The sequence below is a fragment of the Alligator mississippiensis genome, chromosome 10 (genome assembly GCF_030867095.1).
Source record: "Alligator mississippiensis isolate rAllMis1 chromosome 10, rAllMis1, whole genome shotgun sequence".
NCBI classification, from domain to species: domain Eukaryota; kingdom Metazoa; phylum Chordata; order Crocodylia; family Alligatoridae; genus Alligator; species Alligator mississippiensis.
Window position 1 is genome coordinate 27,682,425 of NC_081833.1, and position 17,529 is coordinate 27,699,953.

At 50.2% G+C, this 17,529-nt stretch overlaps 1 protein-coding gene across 1 annotated transcript in view; it reads right to left on the minus strand.

The window, feature by feature from the left end:
- Nucleotides 1-17,529, minus strand: part of TBC1D10A (TBC1 domain family member 10A) — a 37,088-nt gene that overhangs the window by 13,067 nt on the left and 6,492 nt on the right. The window contains exons 2-3 of the mRNA XM_059713596.1: nucleotides 12,728-12,827; nucleotides 3,264-3,371 (exon numbers count right to left, since the gene is read on the minus strand). Of these exons, the coding sequence (XP_059569579.1) occupies nucleotides 3,264-3,371; nucleotides 12,728-12,827 (208 nt within the window). The remainder of the gene's footprint in view (nucleotides 1-3,263; nucleotides 3,372-12,727; nucleotides 12,828-17,529) is intronic.

The window sequence follows — 17,529 nt, forward strand, 5'->3', positions numbered from 1 at the left end:
CTCCTCCCCCATCTATTTAAAGTATGTGGCCACAGGAACCAGGGCAACAAACCTGACTATCTACATTCAAAGTTCTGTGCTGGAAGATGGTGTCTGAGCACAAATCCAGCCTGCCACAAGCTGTCTCTTGCCTCCAAAAATAGCCATCAGGCCTGGCAGGGACAGATTAGCTCACTTCTGGTCTTTCCTAGTGGCTCCCACTTATCCACACTAAAAGTGTCACACTTTGCAGACCAACTGTTAAACTACACTCACCTGTCCTTGCTGCCAGCAATGGGTAGCTTCTGTAGTATACACAGCTAGAACAAAGCTACTCAGCATGGAGCAGAGATCCAGGCTAACTTGGAAGCAACTGACCCCTTGGCAAAGCTTTGCTCCTTTTCTTTGCCAAACTCTTCTGCCTGTCCCTCAGCAGGGATCCATTTCAGGGATCAGCACTAGACCTGTGCAAGTTGGCAGCGATCCGGTCCAGCTTTGGATCCATCCACTTTGGATGGCCGTGATCCGATCCAGAGCTCCAGACCAGGTTTCTGCCTCGATCTGGCTGAAGTGGCTCCGAAGCTTCAGAGCCGCCTCGGAGATGCGGCCGTAGGGTATAAGGGGAAATCAATTAAATATCTATAACTTTTTTGTCTGATTTGGATGAAACTTGCAGGGTTGGTAGCCTCTGCTGACAGCGTGAAACCTGCCAAGTTTCAAGAAGTTCGGTGCAGGGGTTTGGAGGGAATTTTTTCTTGAAAGCCAAACTCATGTCACAGCTGTGTGTTACAACACAGGGGGGTAAAAACTACAGGGGTGGTAGCTCTTACTGAGACCACAAAGCCTGCCAAGTTTCAAGGAGATTGGTGCAGGGGTTTGGGGGGAACTGCATCTCAAGCTGCAGACAAGCAAAGCTCGTGCCATGGGTGACACTGCGTGCGTTAAGACACAGTGGAGTGACAGCTGCAGGGATGGTGGCCCCTGCTGAGGCCATGACGCCTGCCAGCTGTTGAGGAGATCAGTGCAGGGGCCCTGCACCCCTAGCTGCTGACAGACAAAACTCCTGCCAAGACTGTCTGTCTTGGGGCAGTTGATTGTCTGTATTGATTCTTTCCTCTCCTTAGCCTGGTTTTGTAGGTGCTAATTGATGCTGGTTAGGTCATTATGTAGTAGCTAGGTCCTGTGTATTGAGCTGGTCCCTGAGTGAATCATGACTGATTGATTGATTGATTGGTAAGTGGGAACACAGTAGCTTAGCAGCCAGGCCTGCAGCAGCGTCTCCCACACCCCAAGACAGAAAGTCAGTCCCACAAGCACCCATGGCATGAGTTTTGCTTGTCCACAGCTTGAGGGGCAGTACCCCCCAAACCCCTGTACTGATCTTCTTGAAACTTGGCAGGCTTTGTGGCCTTGGTAACTGCAGGGCTGGTAGCTCTTTTCACCCCGCTATGTTGTAACGTCTAGACGTGACATGAGAGTTTTGCTTTCAAGAATTTGGGGTGCTGTTCCCCCCCAAACACCTGCACCAATCTTCTTGAAACTTGGCAGGCTTCATCCTTTCTGAAGATGATACCATACCTGAAAATTTCATCCAAATCAGACAAAAAACATGAAGTTATAGATATTTTATTGTTTCCCCATTATACCCTATGGCCAGATCTCCGAGGCAGCTCCGAACCACTTTGGGAAGCCTAACAAGGCCAGCGCTTCAACCCGGGTGTGGTGCTTCAGACCCCGAAGTGTCCAAAGCTTCTCCAGATCTGAAGCTCTGTCCGAAGCCTCGCACAGCCCTAATCAGCACCTCCCTGGCTCCTCGGGCAACAAGGAGTCATGGCACAGAGCAGGGGGTGAGGAGAGAATGAAACAGTTTACTGCAAGAGGGAGCTAAAAGATCTTGCAGCAATGAGATCCAGCCTCTGGAGATCCCCAAAACACTTGCAAACCCCTGCTCATGAGCCAGCGAGACAGTTGCAGCTATTAGTTGGTACTTGTGAAGCACTAGGGCTCTTTAGGGAGCTACCTAGTCGCACTAAGCACTTCAGGGTAGTGACTATCCATCTATCTGCTGGTATAGCACGTAGCAAAACAACATCCCAACATTGGACTAGGGTCAACATCATAATAAATAGTTAAACAAAGAGCACCAGCTTCCCTACCTTCCAGCTGCCTGGAACTGAGCACACCCTTGTTGTTGCTGTTTTAGGGCAGCAGCGGCTGAGTCCCTACTTGGAGGCTATGATGGTACACAGGAATGGGTGGGGTCCATACTACTGCAGTTCAGAGGCAAGATTTCTCCCAAATGGCTGCACTACAAACCTCAGTTTAGGAGTTAACTTTTTGTGATAGGGGTCAGGGGGAATCTGGCAAGTCTGCCAAAAGCTACAGGAAGAGGCAGCTGGCTCTCTGGTCAGGAGCAGATGCTATTGTTTAGTATCTATCCCATTGCTCCTGTCACTAGCCTAGCTGTAGTAGTTGTCTGACCCTAGTCACATCCCTGACATCAAATACTAGACATTAGAGTTAACCCAGGGGAAGCCTGTAATATGCAGGGGCTCCCTGACCAGTTTCAGGAGCAAGCTTTGCAAGTTCTGATGCTGTGCCAAGACAGTGCATGCATTTAGTTCCACAGGGTAGGATAGTCATGCTGCAGGTGGGAAAGCTGTAGCCAAGCTGACTGGAATCCCAGAAAAGCCAGGCATGTGGAAAGGGTATGGAAAGTGCATTTAGCCAAAGAAGCTAGCTTGATGCAGCTATCAGCCTTGCATGCTGAGAACTCGGGCAGCAGAAAGGAGGACTCTAGCCGGCACCCAGATGTCACAGGAGGGTAGGAAAAACTCACCAGCGCCCATATATGAGAAGGGCAGCATCAGACGCAGGGAAATCACTGCAATGGAGCTCTCAAGTGAGACTGGACCCCAAGGCCCTTGTTTCAGCCACATAGCAACCAGGGACAGCAGACAAGCTGAGCCATTCCAGTCTCCCACTGAAGGTTCAGGAGGGAAAAGGAATCCTGCCACTACATGCATGGATCCTTCAGAGGGTTGTATAGGAAGACATGGTCCCATGGGACAGAAGATAATGCAGAGACAAGAGGACCTTGGTGAGCCCACTACAGGTCATGCCAGTGTGGGCTGCTGGCTGCCCAGTGCTGTTCCACCTGGACAAACCTTTGCGGCATCTTGCACCTGGCACTGGCAGCAGCAGCCACAGCCAAGCAGTTTACCCAGGCTCTTCTGCCTCTGATGGAAACAAGACAAGGGGAGGGAGAAAGAAGAGGGCCTTACGTCAAACTTGCTAATATTCTGCTCCAGCTTGACCTTGCTTCCTGAGAGGTACTGCCATGCCCGGCCCCGCAGAGAAGGCGGGATCCCCTTCTGACAGCGCAGCCGGATCTGAAAGGCAGAAGGGAGACAAGCAATGAGACCTAAGGGGGGGCAACAGGGACAACCAGAGGTAGGAGTGGCAGCATGACAGCAGGGGAGGAAGTGAGGTCCTCAACCCTCAGGCACACCTGGGACTTACTACCCCCAAATAGCAGTGCCTCTGGGTGGAGTGTGGCAGCTCCACTCCAGATGTGTCACAACGGAAGTAGAGTGAACTGTTGATGCAAGACGATTTTACAGTGCCAGCATGTGATTTGGGTCAAAGGCCCCCCAAATTCCGAAGTCCGCAAGTTTGCACAAGCTACTGGACTGCAGGGCTGGCTTCATAGCCTGCTCTAAGCACATGACAACAAATCTCATTAGCCCATCCTCCCAGAGTTGGGCAGTTCCCTGCCCTAATACAAGGTTGTTCTGCCTGCCCTATGCAGCCACTACTGCTTCCCTGAGGCTAAGTACTCGCAGTCTCCTGCTCTCTATACCCCAGGTCCCTCTATGCTGCTCCCACTTTCTTCCTGGAAGGTGGGAGGCAGGGACACTTCATTTGGCAGCTAGAGTAAATCTCGCTTCCTGCATCCGGCACCGAGTCACAAAATGAGTGAGCAGACTACCTGGCTGATCTGCACTAAAGACTTGAAGTACAAACACCTAGCAGACTCCAGAGCTCAGATACATATGCACACCCACAACACAAGGAGACTCTTGGGAAAGGGCAGCCTTAATCCCAGCTTCAAAATTGCTCAGGAACGCCACAGGATCAGAACCCCCAGAGCACCATGAACCTGCTCACACCAGGAAACAGATAAACATGCAAAACATCTGATCTGCTTCCCCATTTCCTGCAAACAAACCACCCAGCCTCAAGCCCCAAGAACTTGGCCCTCAAACACCAGAGGCACTGGGCTGCCAGAAGGGCAGGGAGCATCGAGCATTTAGAATAACTTTCATTCCCAAGTTGGCAAGTTCCTGTGCATCACTAATGCTTGACTAGACTGCAAGAAGCCAGACCCACAGACAGCCCTCTGCTTTGGGGAGAGAGACTCATTCACTTGCTACCAGCTGCCTGCCCAGCTGGGGGTGGAGCTGGGACTGCACACCAAGACCCAGACTTTCAAGATTTTAGTGAACACACTCAATGCACAGCCTCAGGCAGCTGAGCACTCCCCAAGCCAGTACAGTTTCAGCCCTGTTTGGCCCAGGAAGAGGCCACGTGAGGTAGCAGGACTGCAGATCAACAACTTGGTGGAGAACTAGGAATTCAGAGCGCTCTCCTGACACAGCAGAGCCGTTAAAACTTGGCAAGCGATTCCAATGGCCATGTGCTGCTTGCTACTCAAGCTCCTAAGTCTTAGCTCAGGTTGCAGCCATGCCGGCCAGGCAGGATATTGCGGAGGTGCACAAAGGAAAGTTTAAAGCCTAAGCAAGACTGAACAGGAGCTGCTGGCGGGGAGGAGGGAGGGGCAGCTGCTGCAGTTCCACATCCACGTCAGCAGCACAACAAGCAGCACCGATGTCAGGAACAGCCATGCTTGTCCAGCTTGCACAATGTTGGGAGCTATGCTATGCCCTCACTGGCACCTTCTATTCCCAGCAGGGTCGCAGCATGAGCAGGAACAGAGCTGCAACCAGGCCCCCATCCCTGTTGCTCCTTAAACCCTGCTGCTTGATGGCTGAGCATTGCCTGCCAGAGGAGCAGCTGAGCACAGTGAGAGCAGAGGGCAGCTAGCTAGGTGGATGGCAGGGCCTCCCCCACAGGGAAAGGAGCAGAGATGCTCACTGCTGCTTCTCATCACTCCCTCCTTGTGGCCCAGATGCCAAGCAAGGCCTCCAGAAAGGACTGCCAAGTGGGGTGGAGGGCATGCCTGATCAGGGAGGGAAGGGATAGCCTGACTCAGCTACAGTTCTAGGTCACCCATGCCACCATCAGCATATGGCTCAAATCACCACCCCACCCGATTCAAGCATAGAGTGGAGAAAGCCAGAGTTTGTCTAGGCCAGCACCCCACCTAGCAGCAGCCAGAGAAAAGCATAGGGAAACCCATCAGCAGACAGTTACAGGAGGTCCTATCCCCAGAGGAAGTTCCCCACCCTTCTCCAGGAAGGGCTGGGTAGAAGGCTTCTGCAGGCTAAGGGCTATAAACTCACTGCAACAAGAGGTTCATAGTACCAAGAGCTCATGAAGATTCAGACAAGGATTGGACGTTTGCATTCATGAAAGTTACAAAGTAGCCATGCATTGCTTCTTGCAATGAATAAAGCAATCTTAAATGTGGCCAGGGAATACAGAGAGGTCTGAGCTAAGCTCACATGCTGCTCAGACATTTGGGTGGGAGAAGCAGCCATCCATGGGCCAAGAGAAAGACAGGCTGCCCCAGCTGTACTTCCAAGACCCCAACCATGCTCAGAGGGCTTTAGTGATGCAGGAAGGTGCTGTGAGGTTTTTGTAAAGATGGACTGGTTGAGACCTTGCTGTGAGCTTCCTACTGACACCAAGGAGACAAAAGGCCAGGCTGATTAATTAAGCCTTGACTCCCAGATGGCTTCTAAGCATGAGCAAGGTTCCCAGCCAGGTCTCCAAAACCCCAACCAGGTCCCTTCATTTAGTAATGCCAGAACTGACTCCTCCGGAACTCCTGGCCTTGCAGTAAAGGAGACTGTAGAATGACATTGATGGCCAAGCTAGGAGAGGGAAGGGTACACCCCCGAGCCTATCCCAGGCAGCTGATGCCAGCAGAACTAGCTTGTCTCACACACAGCCCAGCTGTGCCAATCAGTGCTGCAGTGAGATCTTGACACCTCTTTGTCCACCTCCTTGTGTTTAAGGAAAGCCCTGGGACCTGCTACAATTCCATTAACCCTGGGAAGGCAATAAGGGGTAAATATGTGCAGGATGGGATCCAAAACCATTCTCCATACAAATCACAGTTCTTACTGTGATTCTTACTCTCGTATACAAGGCTACATCAGGGACTTGGGAGAACCTGAGTCCTAATCTCTCCTCAGCTACTTGTCATATGGCACCGGGCAGTGGGAAAACTGAAGCACAGAAGTTGCAACAGGCTAGTGACAAAAAGGGTCCCTCGCAAGTACCTGGAGATGCTCTGTGGGTTGTTTTTCCAAGCAAGGAGCTTGGACCACAGGTGGGAGGGACCACTTTGGAATCCTTGGCCAGCTGTGCTCCAGGTGTTTCCCTGCTGGCTTTGACTCTGCTGGCCAAGGGGCTGAGCTCTGAGCAGCCAGAAGGAAGGCTTTGGAGGTTGGCTTTAGTCAGAATGAGCTGGAGCTGGTGTTTGTTCCAGCCATCCAAGAATTGCAGGGGCTTTTCCACATAGCAGTCAGACAGGGTGGAGAAAGGAGTCCAGCCCTACCGAGCCCCAGCCAGCCCCAAGCACTGCAGAGTTTTATTGCTTTTCAGAGCCACGTAGCAAAGATGCCTGATGTCATAAGCCTGCAGAGAATGGCTTCTGGAGTTGTCCTCTCCGGTTATGGTTTAATATTGGGGCTCACTGCACACTTTGGCTGAGGCACAACACATCCCTCCTGTGAGTCCCATGGCACTGAACTGCGCTGCCAACCCATGTGCCTGAAGCTCTTAAGCATTCAACCCTCCTTCCCCCTCCCCTACAGTAACCATCCTTTAGTTTCTCCATTGAAGGAGTGGCTGCTTTTGTTTAAGGCCACCAGGCCAAGAACCCTGGCCTGAGTTTGCAGTAACACTGCGTGCCAGTCCCCACCCCCGCCCAGCCCTTCATTCCTGGGCACAGGCAGCACTTTCTAGTCTAGGTGCCACGGCAGTCTCAGACCTGCTCTGCCTAAACAAAACCCCTGCATGGACCCTAGGCAGCATGGGCCCTTTCTTCCAAACAGGAAGTGCTTGTGCAGTGCTCAGGGCAACAGGCATCTCCAAAATGCTGACAGCTCCTTTGAAACCCTGCCCTCTTCAACTGGCTCCATGGGTAGGAAGAAAAAGGAGCTGCTGGAAGTAAGAACAGGTTTGGCCCAGCAGCTCCTCTGGCTGGCTAAGTAATACGTCTGCAGACTGACACTGAAGAGTGCAGGGTCATCTATACAATAGCTTTAACATTAGCAGCATCTAACCAGTTTTGCAGTCACATCTAAGCCTGTCCTTCACCCCCCACTTTCCAAGAGGCTGCACACAGACAGGATGGAGCAGTGCCCAGGGGCAAACTTTGAAGGCATGCAGCTGTGCACTGCAGGTGTCAGGTGCATAACTGGGTCTTCAGCAGCCTTATCAGACATCCCCAGGAAGAGCCCTAGAGAACAAACTCTGGATGCCAGCACCAGTACAGCTGATGCCCATTCTCTCCTGCCAGAGAAAATGTCTTAACCTTTCTACTCACAGCCCAACCTCTTCCCAGGTTTTGGTCAGCCAACTTTATACCATGAGGCTCCCCTTGCCTCCTACTCAACCCATGAAGTACCACCACCCTACCCACTGTTGCTCTGTAGCACCCAATATCAGCTTCCTGTCTCATTCATTTACAGCTAGAAGGCACATTACTTTTGCTTACTACCCAACCTGTGGTTATTAACATCCAGCATTCAGGGTTACAATGAAACTCTGCCCTGGTGAACCTCTGCAGACATGGAGAGAAGGGGATGCCCAAGTCCTCAGTAGAACCATCTTGCCAGGGGCACAATAGGAAGTGAGTGTCCCAGAAAAGACAAAGGGAAGCTGAAGCAAAGGGTGCTGGTGCCACAGGCATTGCTAAGCAGAGGGTCCCAAGAGCCTGAGAAGGACACACCACTCCCTGCTTGACCTAAGAGGCCACAGCCTAGCGAGTCTTGGAAGCCCTCAGAGACAAAGGAACCCACAAGGTAATGCTGATAGGCACCATAGAAGAGTCTTGACTACAGTGACTGCTTCATCCCCTCCCCCAGTGTCCACCCAACTCACTGGCAGAAGGCAGCAAGCTCAGGAGCAGAGTAGCAGGGGGCCCTGCAATAGGAATCCAGTTCTCTGTGAAATCCTAACAGACTTGCTGCTCCCCCATGTCAACCCAACCACTGAGGTTAAGCAGCCATGTCAACCATGCTCTGCCATTTGGAGACTGATCACCAGCACTTTGGTGCGGCTCCTGTCAAGCCCAAGGTTATGCTTGTTGGAAAACTATTTTCCAGTTGGATTGCGCAGCCAAGACCTGGCTCCTGCCCAAGCCCAGGGAACTACCCTGACGCATTCTGAGCACTGCACACTGAATAAGCTCCCCTGCCGAGACCCTTGCCTTATAAATCATTACCAGCTTTCTGCAATGGGACCTGGACAAATATTTGCTTTGCTACATACTCTAGTGAGGTTGTTTAGCTGCACAAAGTCAGAAGTGCTGGGCTCAGCAGCTGGCGTCACACTGTTAACTTCAACTGGTCATTTCATAGCACCCACATGGGAGTTTTAGCTGCCCTGGGTTTTTCTGTACAGATGAACAACACACATCAAGTAGATACCAGGATGGGGGGGGGGCGGCTTGGCTTAGGCCCTTCACCAGCTCTAAAAGAAGTGGATTTAAAAGGCCGACAGAGCTTACAATTTAGAGAAGGCAGCCACTTCTAAAGTGAGCCTTGGATTAAAGCAATTCCTGTAGAACTTGTCAATATTACAGCTTCCCCCCGCCAGACACGCAGGACATGAAAAGTCCACAGGAAGCCATGCAAGAGGTAAGGCTGGGCTAGCAGACAATACAAGAGCTGAATGCTTCACTTGGAAGTAGATTATGCAGAGATCTCCCTGAGAGCACAAAAAAGTACCTAAGTAAGACCACAATGACACTCAAGAAAAAGGTAGTTTTTTGTGCCCTTGTCAAACTAGATGTTTTTTCCAGAATCCTGAATAAATGATGGCTCTTTCCATCGCTGCAGGGAGGTCCTCCTTTGTACAGGTCTCCCCAAGGAGTTGGCAAATGAGAATGTGCTTTACAGTTTGCACTTAAGTGCACTTGTATACATTTGTGTCATTTGAGTAGCCCCATTTGATCATGTTTGTTTTTGATTTTCCAATTTGTGTGCACAGGCAATTCAGGCAGATCTAGATTGGCCATGTTGGTCAATCTAGATCCACCCCTCTTAGAAGGTCCTCCTGGGGTTCTTTTTGGCTCACTACCTTTCTTTTGATATCAGGTGGTACAATGTCAGCCAGTAAGTACAGGCTATCCTTTGGTGTTGGCTTTAGACATCCTGTTATTTCACAACAGCTGTCACTTATAACTGGGTCTATTTTCTTGGCATGAACTGATAGTTTCCATACTGCATACTCTGCAGTAGAATAACACAAGGTAACAGCAGTGGTTTGTAGTGTAGCTGGGTCTGCCCCCCACTTTAGGTTGACCAATTTTCAAAGCATGTTGTTGTAGGCACTTTCCTTTTCATCTTCTCTACATGTGCTTTGAAGGCAAGTGTTTTGTCCAATGTATCCCTCAAGTACACGGGGTTCAGCTGATTTGTCAATGGGATTCCATCCCAGATGTTTAATTTTCCCCTGCACTTCTCCATAGCATAGGTGAAAAACTGTGACCTGTGTCTTGGTTAGGTTGGCACAAAGCTGGTTCTTATTGTAGTGATCTGAGAGGTTGCTCAGCGTGCACGTCAGTCTGTTCGACAGTGGCGAAGTCCTTCTCTTGCGATGCGATGCATAGATCAATGTATATTAAGCTCCTTGTATTACTTTGTATGGGTTGATTATTGGTATATATGTTAAAGAGGATCGGTGCTAGCATGCTGCCCTGTGGGAGGCCATTTTGTTGCCATCTCCAGAGGCTCCGTTTTTTGCACAGTTCTATCTAAAATGTCTATTCTCCAAAAGAGATCAGATGAACTGCACTAGGTGGTAGTTGTGGGTCATATTGTAGACTCTGGCAATCAGGTTTTGGTTGCTGACTGTGTCGGATAGGTCTATAAACTTGTAGATAGGTCTGCAAACAAAGCGCTTATCAGCATCCCTTTCTTGAATCCATCTTCTTTATGCTGGATGATGTTTAGTATTTGGCCAGTGCCAGACTTGCCTGATCTAAATATGGCTTGTTCTGGTATTAGATGTTGTTTGATATGAGGCAAAAGGTGACTGAGAATAAGGCATTCATAAAGCCTACAAAGATGGCACTGACACTGGCCTAAAGTTCTCTGGCCAGAGGCATCCTTTGCTGACTTTAACAAAGCTATTACACAGGCCTGTTCCTATAACTTAGGTATTCCAAGGCTTTTAAAGGAAAGGTGAAGCCAGGAGTATGTATGGCTTAACCACAGAGTTGAGTTTCAATAGGCCTAGAAAAAGACCATTAACACACAGCTAGATAATGTAGGCGTCAGCCCTATTACAAAGGCATGAAGGGCTGGGTGCAGGAAAGCAGCACGCATTGGCTGGTTACTTCCAGGAGGGAGTAGTTCTTCAGAGGCAAGGCATCCACAAGGACCAGGCTGCAGCCACATGTTCAAGACACTTGTGGGGTCTCTTTCCAAGTCATAACTGCACAGTAATCAGTCCAGGCCATGGGGATGGAAGTTGCTCAGGTTTGCAAGTGAGGCACTAACACAAGACTGGAGACCACACCTTTGAGAGTTAACAGAAAGCGATAGCAATGGGAGCAGCTAAGACTGTCTGCAAGCCACCCTTGCCATCTGGGTTTCCAAGCTGTTCCCAGGACACATTAAAAACATAAGGCAAAAGAAGTAGCAGAAAGATTTCTGTCTTATGAAAAAGAGCATGCCCAAGACACTGCCAGGGCTATACAGACACCAAAACCACTGCAGCTCGGAGCATCTTAGGAGTTCAAATAACTATGAACAAGATGGGCCCCATCTTTCAAAAAGGAAGAGAATGGTGCAAGCAAAGTAAGGAGGCAGCTCTGACTAACATTTACCCCTCCATAACCCCCAGGAACAGGCTGGTCTACGCATGGTGATTATAGAACCACCGATGTAGACTCAAGACACCCCATTACACTCAAGTTATGTGGAATTTTGGAACTCCCACAAATTGGAACTTTTGCTCAACTCTGAATTGAGCGAATGCTTATCTCCTCACACCTCCTGGCACTCTTCAAAAATCTCATGGCACCCCAGGGTGCCCAGCACCTAAGAATCACCAATACAGAGCCTGCATGTAACTTAAGCTCCTTGCATCTTGTCATAATTTGTTCACAAACTTCAGAACAGACAGTGCCATTCAGCACCCAGAACAACAAGGCTCCACCATTCAGGAGTACTGGGAACCAGAGCAATAAAGGCATGCATGGTGCTGATCTTTTAATCTCCACACCACTCCCTGCTCCCTCCCTCCCCCAGGGGGCCCAGCATCACATCCAAAATGTGGATTTAAAAATATGTAAAAAAACAGAAGCATTTTACATAACATGATCAAAACATTGGGGAGCATCTGTGTCATCGCAGGAGCAGGGTGCCCCACACCAGAAGGCTGAGCAAATCAACTTGAGTCCACTGACATACTCCAGAGCCAGAAGTTAAACACGAGGCTACCCCAGGTTCCTTTCCAGCATCCACTCTCAAACACTTAGCAGCAGGCACTGATGCCAAGGCTGGGTGGCCCCCTGAGCAGCCTTCTGGAGCATGTCAATAGATACAGGTAGGCAGGGTGTGGCTCAGCCCTATCTTCCAAGCCCTACTGCCAATGCAATCTAGACCAGTCCTTAAAAGTTTCCAGGATTCATCTTTAAGAACCAATGACACATTGCGCTCAAGCATCTTTCTCTGTTGGCAACCCAGATGCTGCAGCACAGGTTCAGGAACTAAAAACAGATGTGTGAACTGGACTAATGCTATTGAGACAAGTCAAGCAAGCGGCATCACCTGGGAAATGAGGACTTTGATGCTCAGTTTAGTCATCAGGAGACAAGACTGGGGAGGGATTATTTTTAATCCCAGTTTCACGCTATGACTGTGGCATGAAACAGTTGCCCAGAGCTCTCGACTACCTAAATATAGGATATCTGCCTTTGGAGAAAATGAGAGGTGATGGAGGCAAAGAGATTCCATCCACTTCAGATCAGAAACACAGATCAGGAAGAGAGAAGAGTATATAGCACCCAAGCTGACTCACTACAGCCACCAAGGCAGTCAACAGCCCTATGTGGAACTACCCAACAACAGTGCCCTTGCCCTGGATGCAACAGGCCCTGTGAAAAAGTCTCCTCCTGTGCTCCCCAGTGAGTCACCTCTGAGCAGTGCTCTGCTCACTCCTCTGAGCAAGGCTGAAGTGTCCTGGAGAGGATGCCCCATCCCAGGGTATTCATACCAGCGCTCTGGAGGCCAGCCAGACACAAGGTGCCAAAAGTAACATGCCTCAGCATTAGGCAAGCAGCACAGAGACAGCTGGAGGCAGGAGGCTTGCAGGCACTCACCTTCTTGTGCTTCTTGGCCATCCACTTGTCCCAGTTATTGAGCATGTCCAGCCACTTGGACTCCCTCTGCCTCAATACCTCCAGCGGCACCTCCTCCAGTCTAGGGGAAAAGGAGGCAAGAGAAGAGTCAGTAGAAAAGGACCCCAACCTGCGAGGAAGTATCTAAAGTTTAACATCGACCCAGTCAGGCCAAGAACAGGCAGGTTTACCCCCACTGCAAGGGTGTTTGGGCATCTCTGTAGAACAGCCCTCAAAACCCCTTCAAGACCCTTTGTGACTCCATTCCTCCCTACCCATTCACCTCTTACCAGCCCTCCTTCCTAGCAGTGACACCAGCTTTGCCTGTGCAGGCCTCAGCTTCCCAGACATCCCACTACCCATCATGCACAGAATCCTCTTCCCAACCAAAGCCAGGCAGCTCCCTGCCACTCTGTGCAGGTCTCCGCCATGATGCCTGTAAGGGGCTACTTAAGAACAGCTCAAAGCACAGGTGGGGGCAGCAAGTAATAGACACCAACTCTCTCAAGGCAGAAACTACAGCCACTACCACAACAGAGCTCCCACCCCTAGGTGCCACAGCTTTAACAGGCAGCTCCCATGCAAGTCACTTTTTGGTCCCAACCCAAGAGTATGAGAAAGAACAAGTCAGCCCAAAGTGAGCAAAGCTGCTCACAACCCAGGAACATGTGGTCACCTCTAAGCCAGAGGCAGCCAAGAGCCCTCCCTCAGCTCTGCATGGAGCAGCACTGACTCCTCAGAGCTCTGAAATCAGAAACACCAGGATGTTGCACTTGTCAGGCCCTGCATTGGGAGCACCAGCATTGTACTGGCCATGGGGACCTGCTGTTTACACCAAGACCTCTGCAGCCCATGATGCCACCCGGCTTTGCTCCCTAACCATCACTATACTACCCTGAGCCTCGTAATTACAGCACAGATCTAAGAGCATCAGGATGGCCTCCAAGTCAGTGAGCAGGCACTGGTCTGGTCCCCCTCAACTCCCTTCCCAAGTTTCTGCAGTTTAGTCAGACCAAAGTTTAAGGCTTCAAAGCCAGGGGTCCTGGTCTGGCACTGTAAGCCAATACCTATGATTGCAGCTGAGAGTCCTATAGAGCAGGGTTATCAAATATTTTGCCCATGGAGTCCTGCCATCCAGCCCTCAGAGCTTCCTGCGAGTCTGACCAGATCTACATGGGGCATGGCATGTACCCATGGTGCAGGGCCAGTCTGTGGGCCAGACAGGGCCCATGGACCCCTCTCCTTTTTCCCCTAGCTTACCTGATTTGGAGTTTGCTCCAGTTGGTCTGGGCGCAGGGCCCAAAGTGGAAGAAACAGGTGCCACAGCCTGGCCAGAGTGGCAGCCATGCTGTACTTACAGTACCCAAACCAGCAGCTATAGGGCCCAGGCTGCAAGTAGCGCTTGTGAGCCTTGTGTGCAGCGTGGTCCTGGGATCATGTATAGAGGGGGAGGGATTCATGGGCCTTATCCACCCTGTACCACTTACCTTGACACATCTGCTATAGATTAACAGCAAGGCTCAGGTACCTGGCTGAGGACAAGGAAGAAAGCAGCCCTAACCAAGAAGATCTCTCAAGCACATCCTGTCCCTGAACCTGGTAGCTGTTTTACTCTCTCTACTGGAACTGTGCTTTACAGCTTTTATTTGGTCTGAAGCAAAGACACATTCCTCTTCCTCCCAACCCAGATGGGAAGTAACAAGACAGCTATTCCCCCAGAACAGGGAGCAGGCACCAAGTCTGGACAGTTGGAGAACTGCCACCTATCCACTGTACAGAGTGGCAAGAAACAGGGTTAGATCCAGGGCCTGGAAGTGGCCCGTCAATGGAAGGAGGGTGGGGCTTCCAGATAGGTTCCTAATGCCGCCTGTGCACAGAGTCCCCAATGAGAGAGAGGCCTCAGCAGGGGCCCTGTTGGCTTGGAAACTGGGTTCAAATAGCCCACGAGAAGGTATTCTGACAAAATTAAAAAACCACAGAGGAGACTTAGTGCATCAGAAAGCCACAGCCCACCCTAGCCCAGCTTCCCCCTGCCCTCCCCCCACAGCTGGAGAATGACCATACATGGGCTTTCTACAAGCACTGCAGTGCTGAACCATTTTTTACAGGCTAGCGCTTTGTTACTGAACAGCACCGTCAGCTACAAACCTAATGCTGGAAACCTTAAACCAGCAAGGCCCCAGTGCTTGGCTCTCTTTTCCAGCCCTTCCCCCACCAAGCCATCAAGTGGCCCCTAAGGAGGAAAGAAAATTTTCCAGCAATACTTTAGTTTAGATCTAGTCAGATTTAACCCTTGATTACATGGGGCTCCAGAGGGAAAGTGGTTTGACACCTGGGCAGAATCAGAAAGTTCAGTCCTCAAGGCACAAAAAACAAGACAGGCTTCTCTTTAACCCCTCAGAGAATCACTCACCACAACAGCAAACTGACTGGCTTTGATCTTGAACTGGAAGTGAAAGTGTCAGAATTGCTCTCAGCCTACCCTGCCCTCTCTCACTTTGACTACACTGGATCAGGAAGTGATAATAAATATCAGTCCCTTGGAGTGGGTGTTACACTTGAGGCCATGCATCCCAAAGGGCCTCAAAAACTAATGCATTTCCCCCCAGAAGGCAAAAAAAAAAAAGTTATCCCAATTTTACAGACTAAGGAATTAAAGCTGCACATTATCGGAGGCAGAACAGCCTTTGAACCCACATCTTTAGGTCAGGACATTCGCTACAGGACCATTTCCTGGCTTTACAACCCGTGTTCCAGACCTGCTACAAGACCTGGTTTTCTTGTTGCTACAGCCGGCAATCATGGGTCACAGGAGGCACCAGAGAGAAATGCCCAGAGATGTTCTATGTGGAATGAAGGAGGGACAGGAAACATTCATGGACCCCCAGATCCTTCCTTGGAATTCCCAGCCCTAACATTTCCCCTCTGAAGTCTCACGAAAGATTTGTGCACAACAGCAGGGGAAGTCGCTTTATGCCAAAAGCATTATTTTTAGGACAGTTTATGCAGCAAATGTATTCCAAAAGAAAATCCACTTAAGCAAGCCACCCCCACTGCAGAGGATACTGCCAAGTCCTCCATTCCCCAAGGACCACCTCTCCACCAGATAGAGGAAGCTGGTTATCCTGTCTTCTGTTAGATATGTTGATGGCTACTTTACTGCAAGTTCAGCCACGTATGCAGCTTTACCCTGTAATAGGCCTGCAAAGTGCTTGCTGGCTTGGTGGCAAGTGCCTAGCCTTGTGGAGGAGAGAGAACTCAGCTGAGCTGGTCACTAGACAGTCTGGATTTGAGCCTGCTGGGGCCAAGCCAGGATGGACTGGATGCCATTGGCAACTGATGGCTAAAGCATGCATCAAATGAGTTTTGTGGGATCTCAGTCCAGTTGAGTGGATGGAGTCACCAGATACCCCACTGCTGGTTTTTTGGCTCTTGAGGAGACTGGGAATGATGTGGTCTACTGCACTGGGCTAGGTCCTAGGCTTAATTTGGCATGTTGTCTCAGATAAGTTGCGTTTCTCCATCCTGCTTCCCCAAATGCATAATGGGACCGTGGTGCCTCTTCTCCCTACCTCTGATGGCCTCATTTTCCAGACACGTGGGGTCTAGCACAGAAGGGCCTGAGCTTGGTCAGCATTTCTCTACTTGTATAAATCAGTAGCATTTAGAGACAACTCCATCTGCCTCTGTTCCTTGCCCCAAAAGTCACAGCACATTAGTGACAGGGGTGTGCAAGGGAAAAGCTGCTCTGTGCAGTACCCATTCTTTAGAAGACCATATTCAGCCAAGACCTTTCATAGACATCAAACTACTCAAGAAAATGTTACAAGAGAAGTAGAACAGCAGGCAGTTGCATAACTGGGGTGAGGCAACAGAGACGACTGCCCAAGGCATGGAGATGGATGGGTGAGGGGGCATTAAAAGAATAAAAAAAAAAGGGGGGGGCTTTTACCAAAGGGGCTTTTATCACATGTTTATGATAGCAATGGCCACTAGAAGGTGACAGCTGCTCCGGGTGTCTAGCTAGATTCTTACACAGCTGCAGGGGGACCAGATAAGAACAGCCCATCTAATGCTCAAGGTCATGTGCTTGTCAGGCCTCCAAAACCTGGATACACAGGGGACCAGGCATAACAAGAAGCTCAGTCAGGCCTGCTGATGCACCCTTCACTCTGAATTCATCTGCTCTGGCAGCTTCCGTTCAGCCTCACACTTCCAGCTTTTACAGTCTGAAGCCTGGGGAGCCCCACCCCAAACGCAACACAAAACTTATGGAAAGAAACCTTCATGCCAGCAGCTAAAGCCAGCTCTCAGAATACACCTACTTAAACCCCGTTCAGCTAACCTCGGCTTTTAACTGCTGCTGGCTGAAGCTGTGCTAACTCAATAGCCACAAGACTGACCTGAAGCCAGCAGACTACTTAAAGCCCTCTCAAACCCACCCAGTGCCTTGAGATGTAACAAAGCAGCCTTGTTCAACAGCTCCCGATCACCATGCTTCCTCCGCATCAGAAGATGGTCGAACCTGTTCCAAAGCAGTGCAACAAAAGGCCATTCAGGCTGTGTTGGGGCACAAGGAGGGGAGCTCAGCCACTCCAATTTACTCCGTATGGGGCTGGGAGTCCTGGTCAGCTGATGACCCAATGCTTCTCAAAAGTCTTTTGGATTGGGAGCTGAGATAGAGCCTCCCTCTGGATTGCTGTCTAACAGTGTCCTAGTCCAGTGGTTTACAACCTTTGGTCTGTGGACCCCTGGGGGTCCACAGACTATATCTAAGGGGTCCA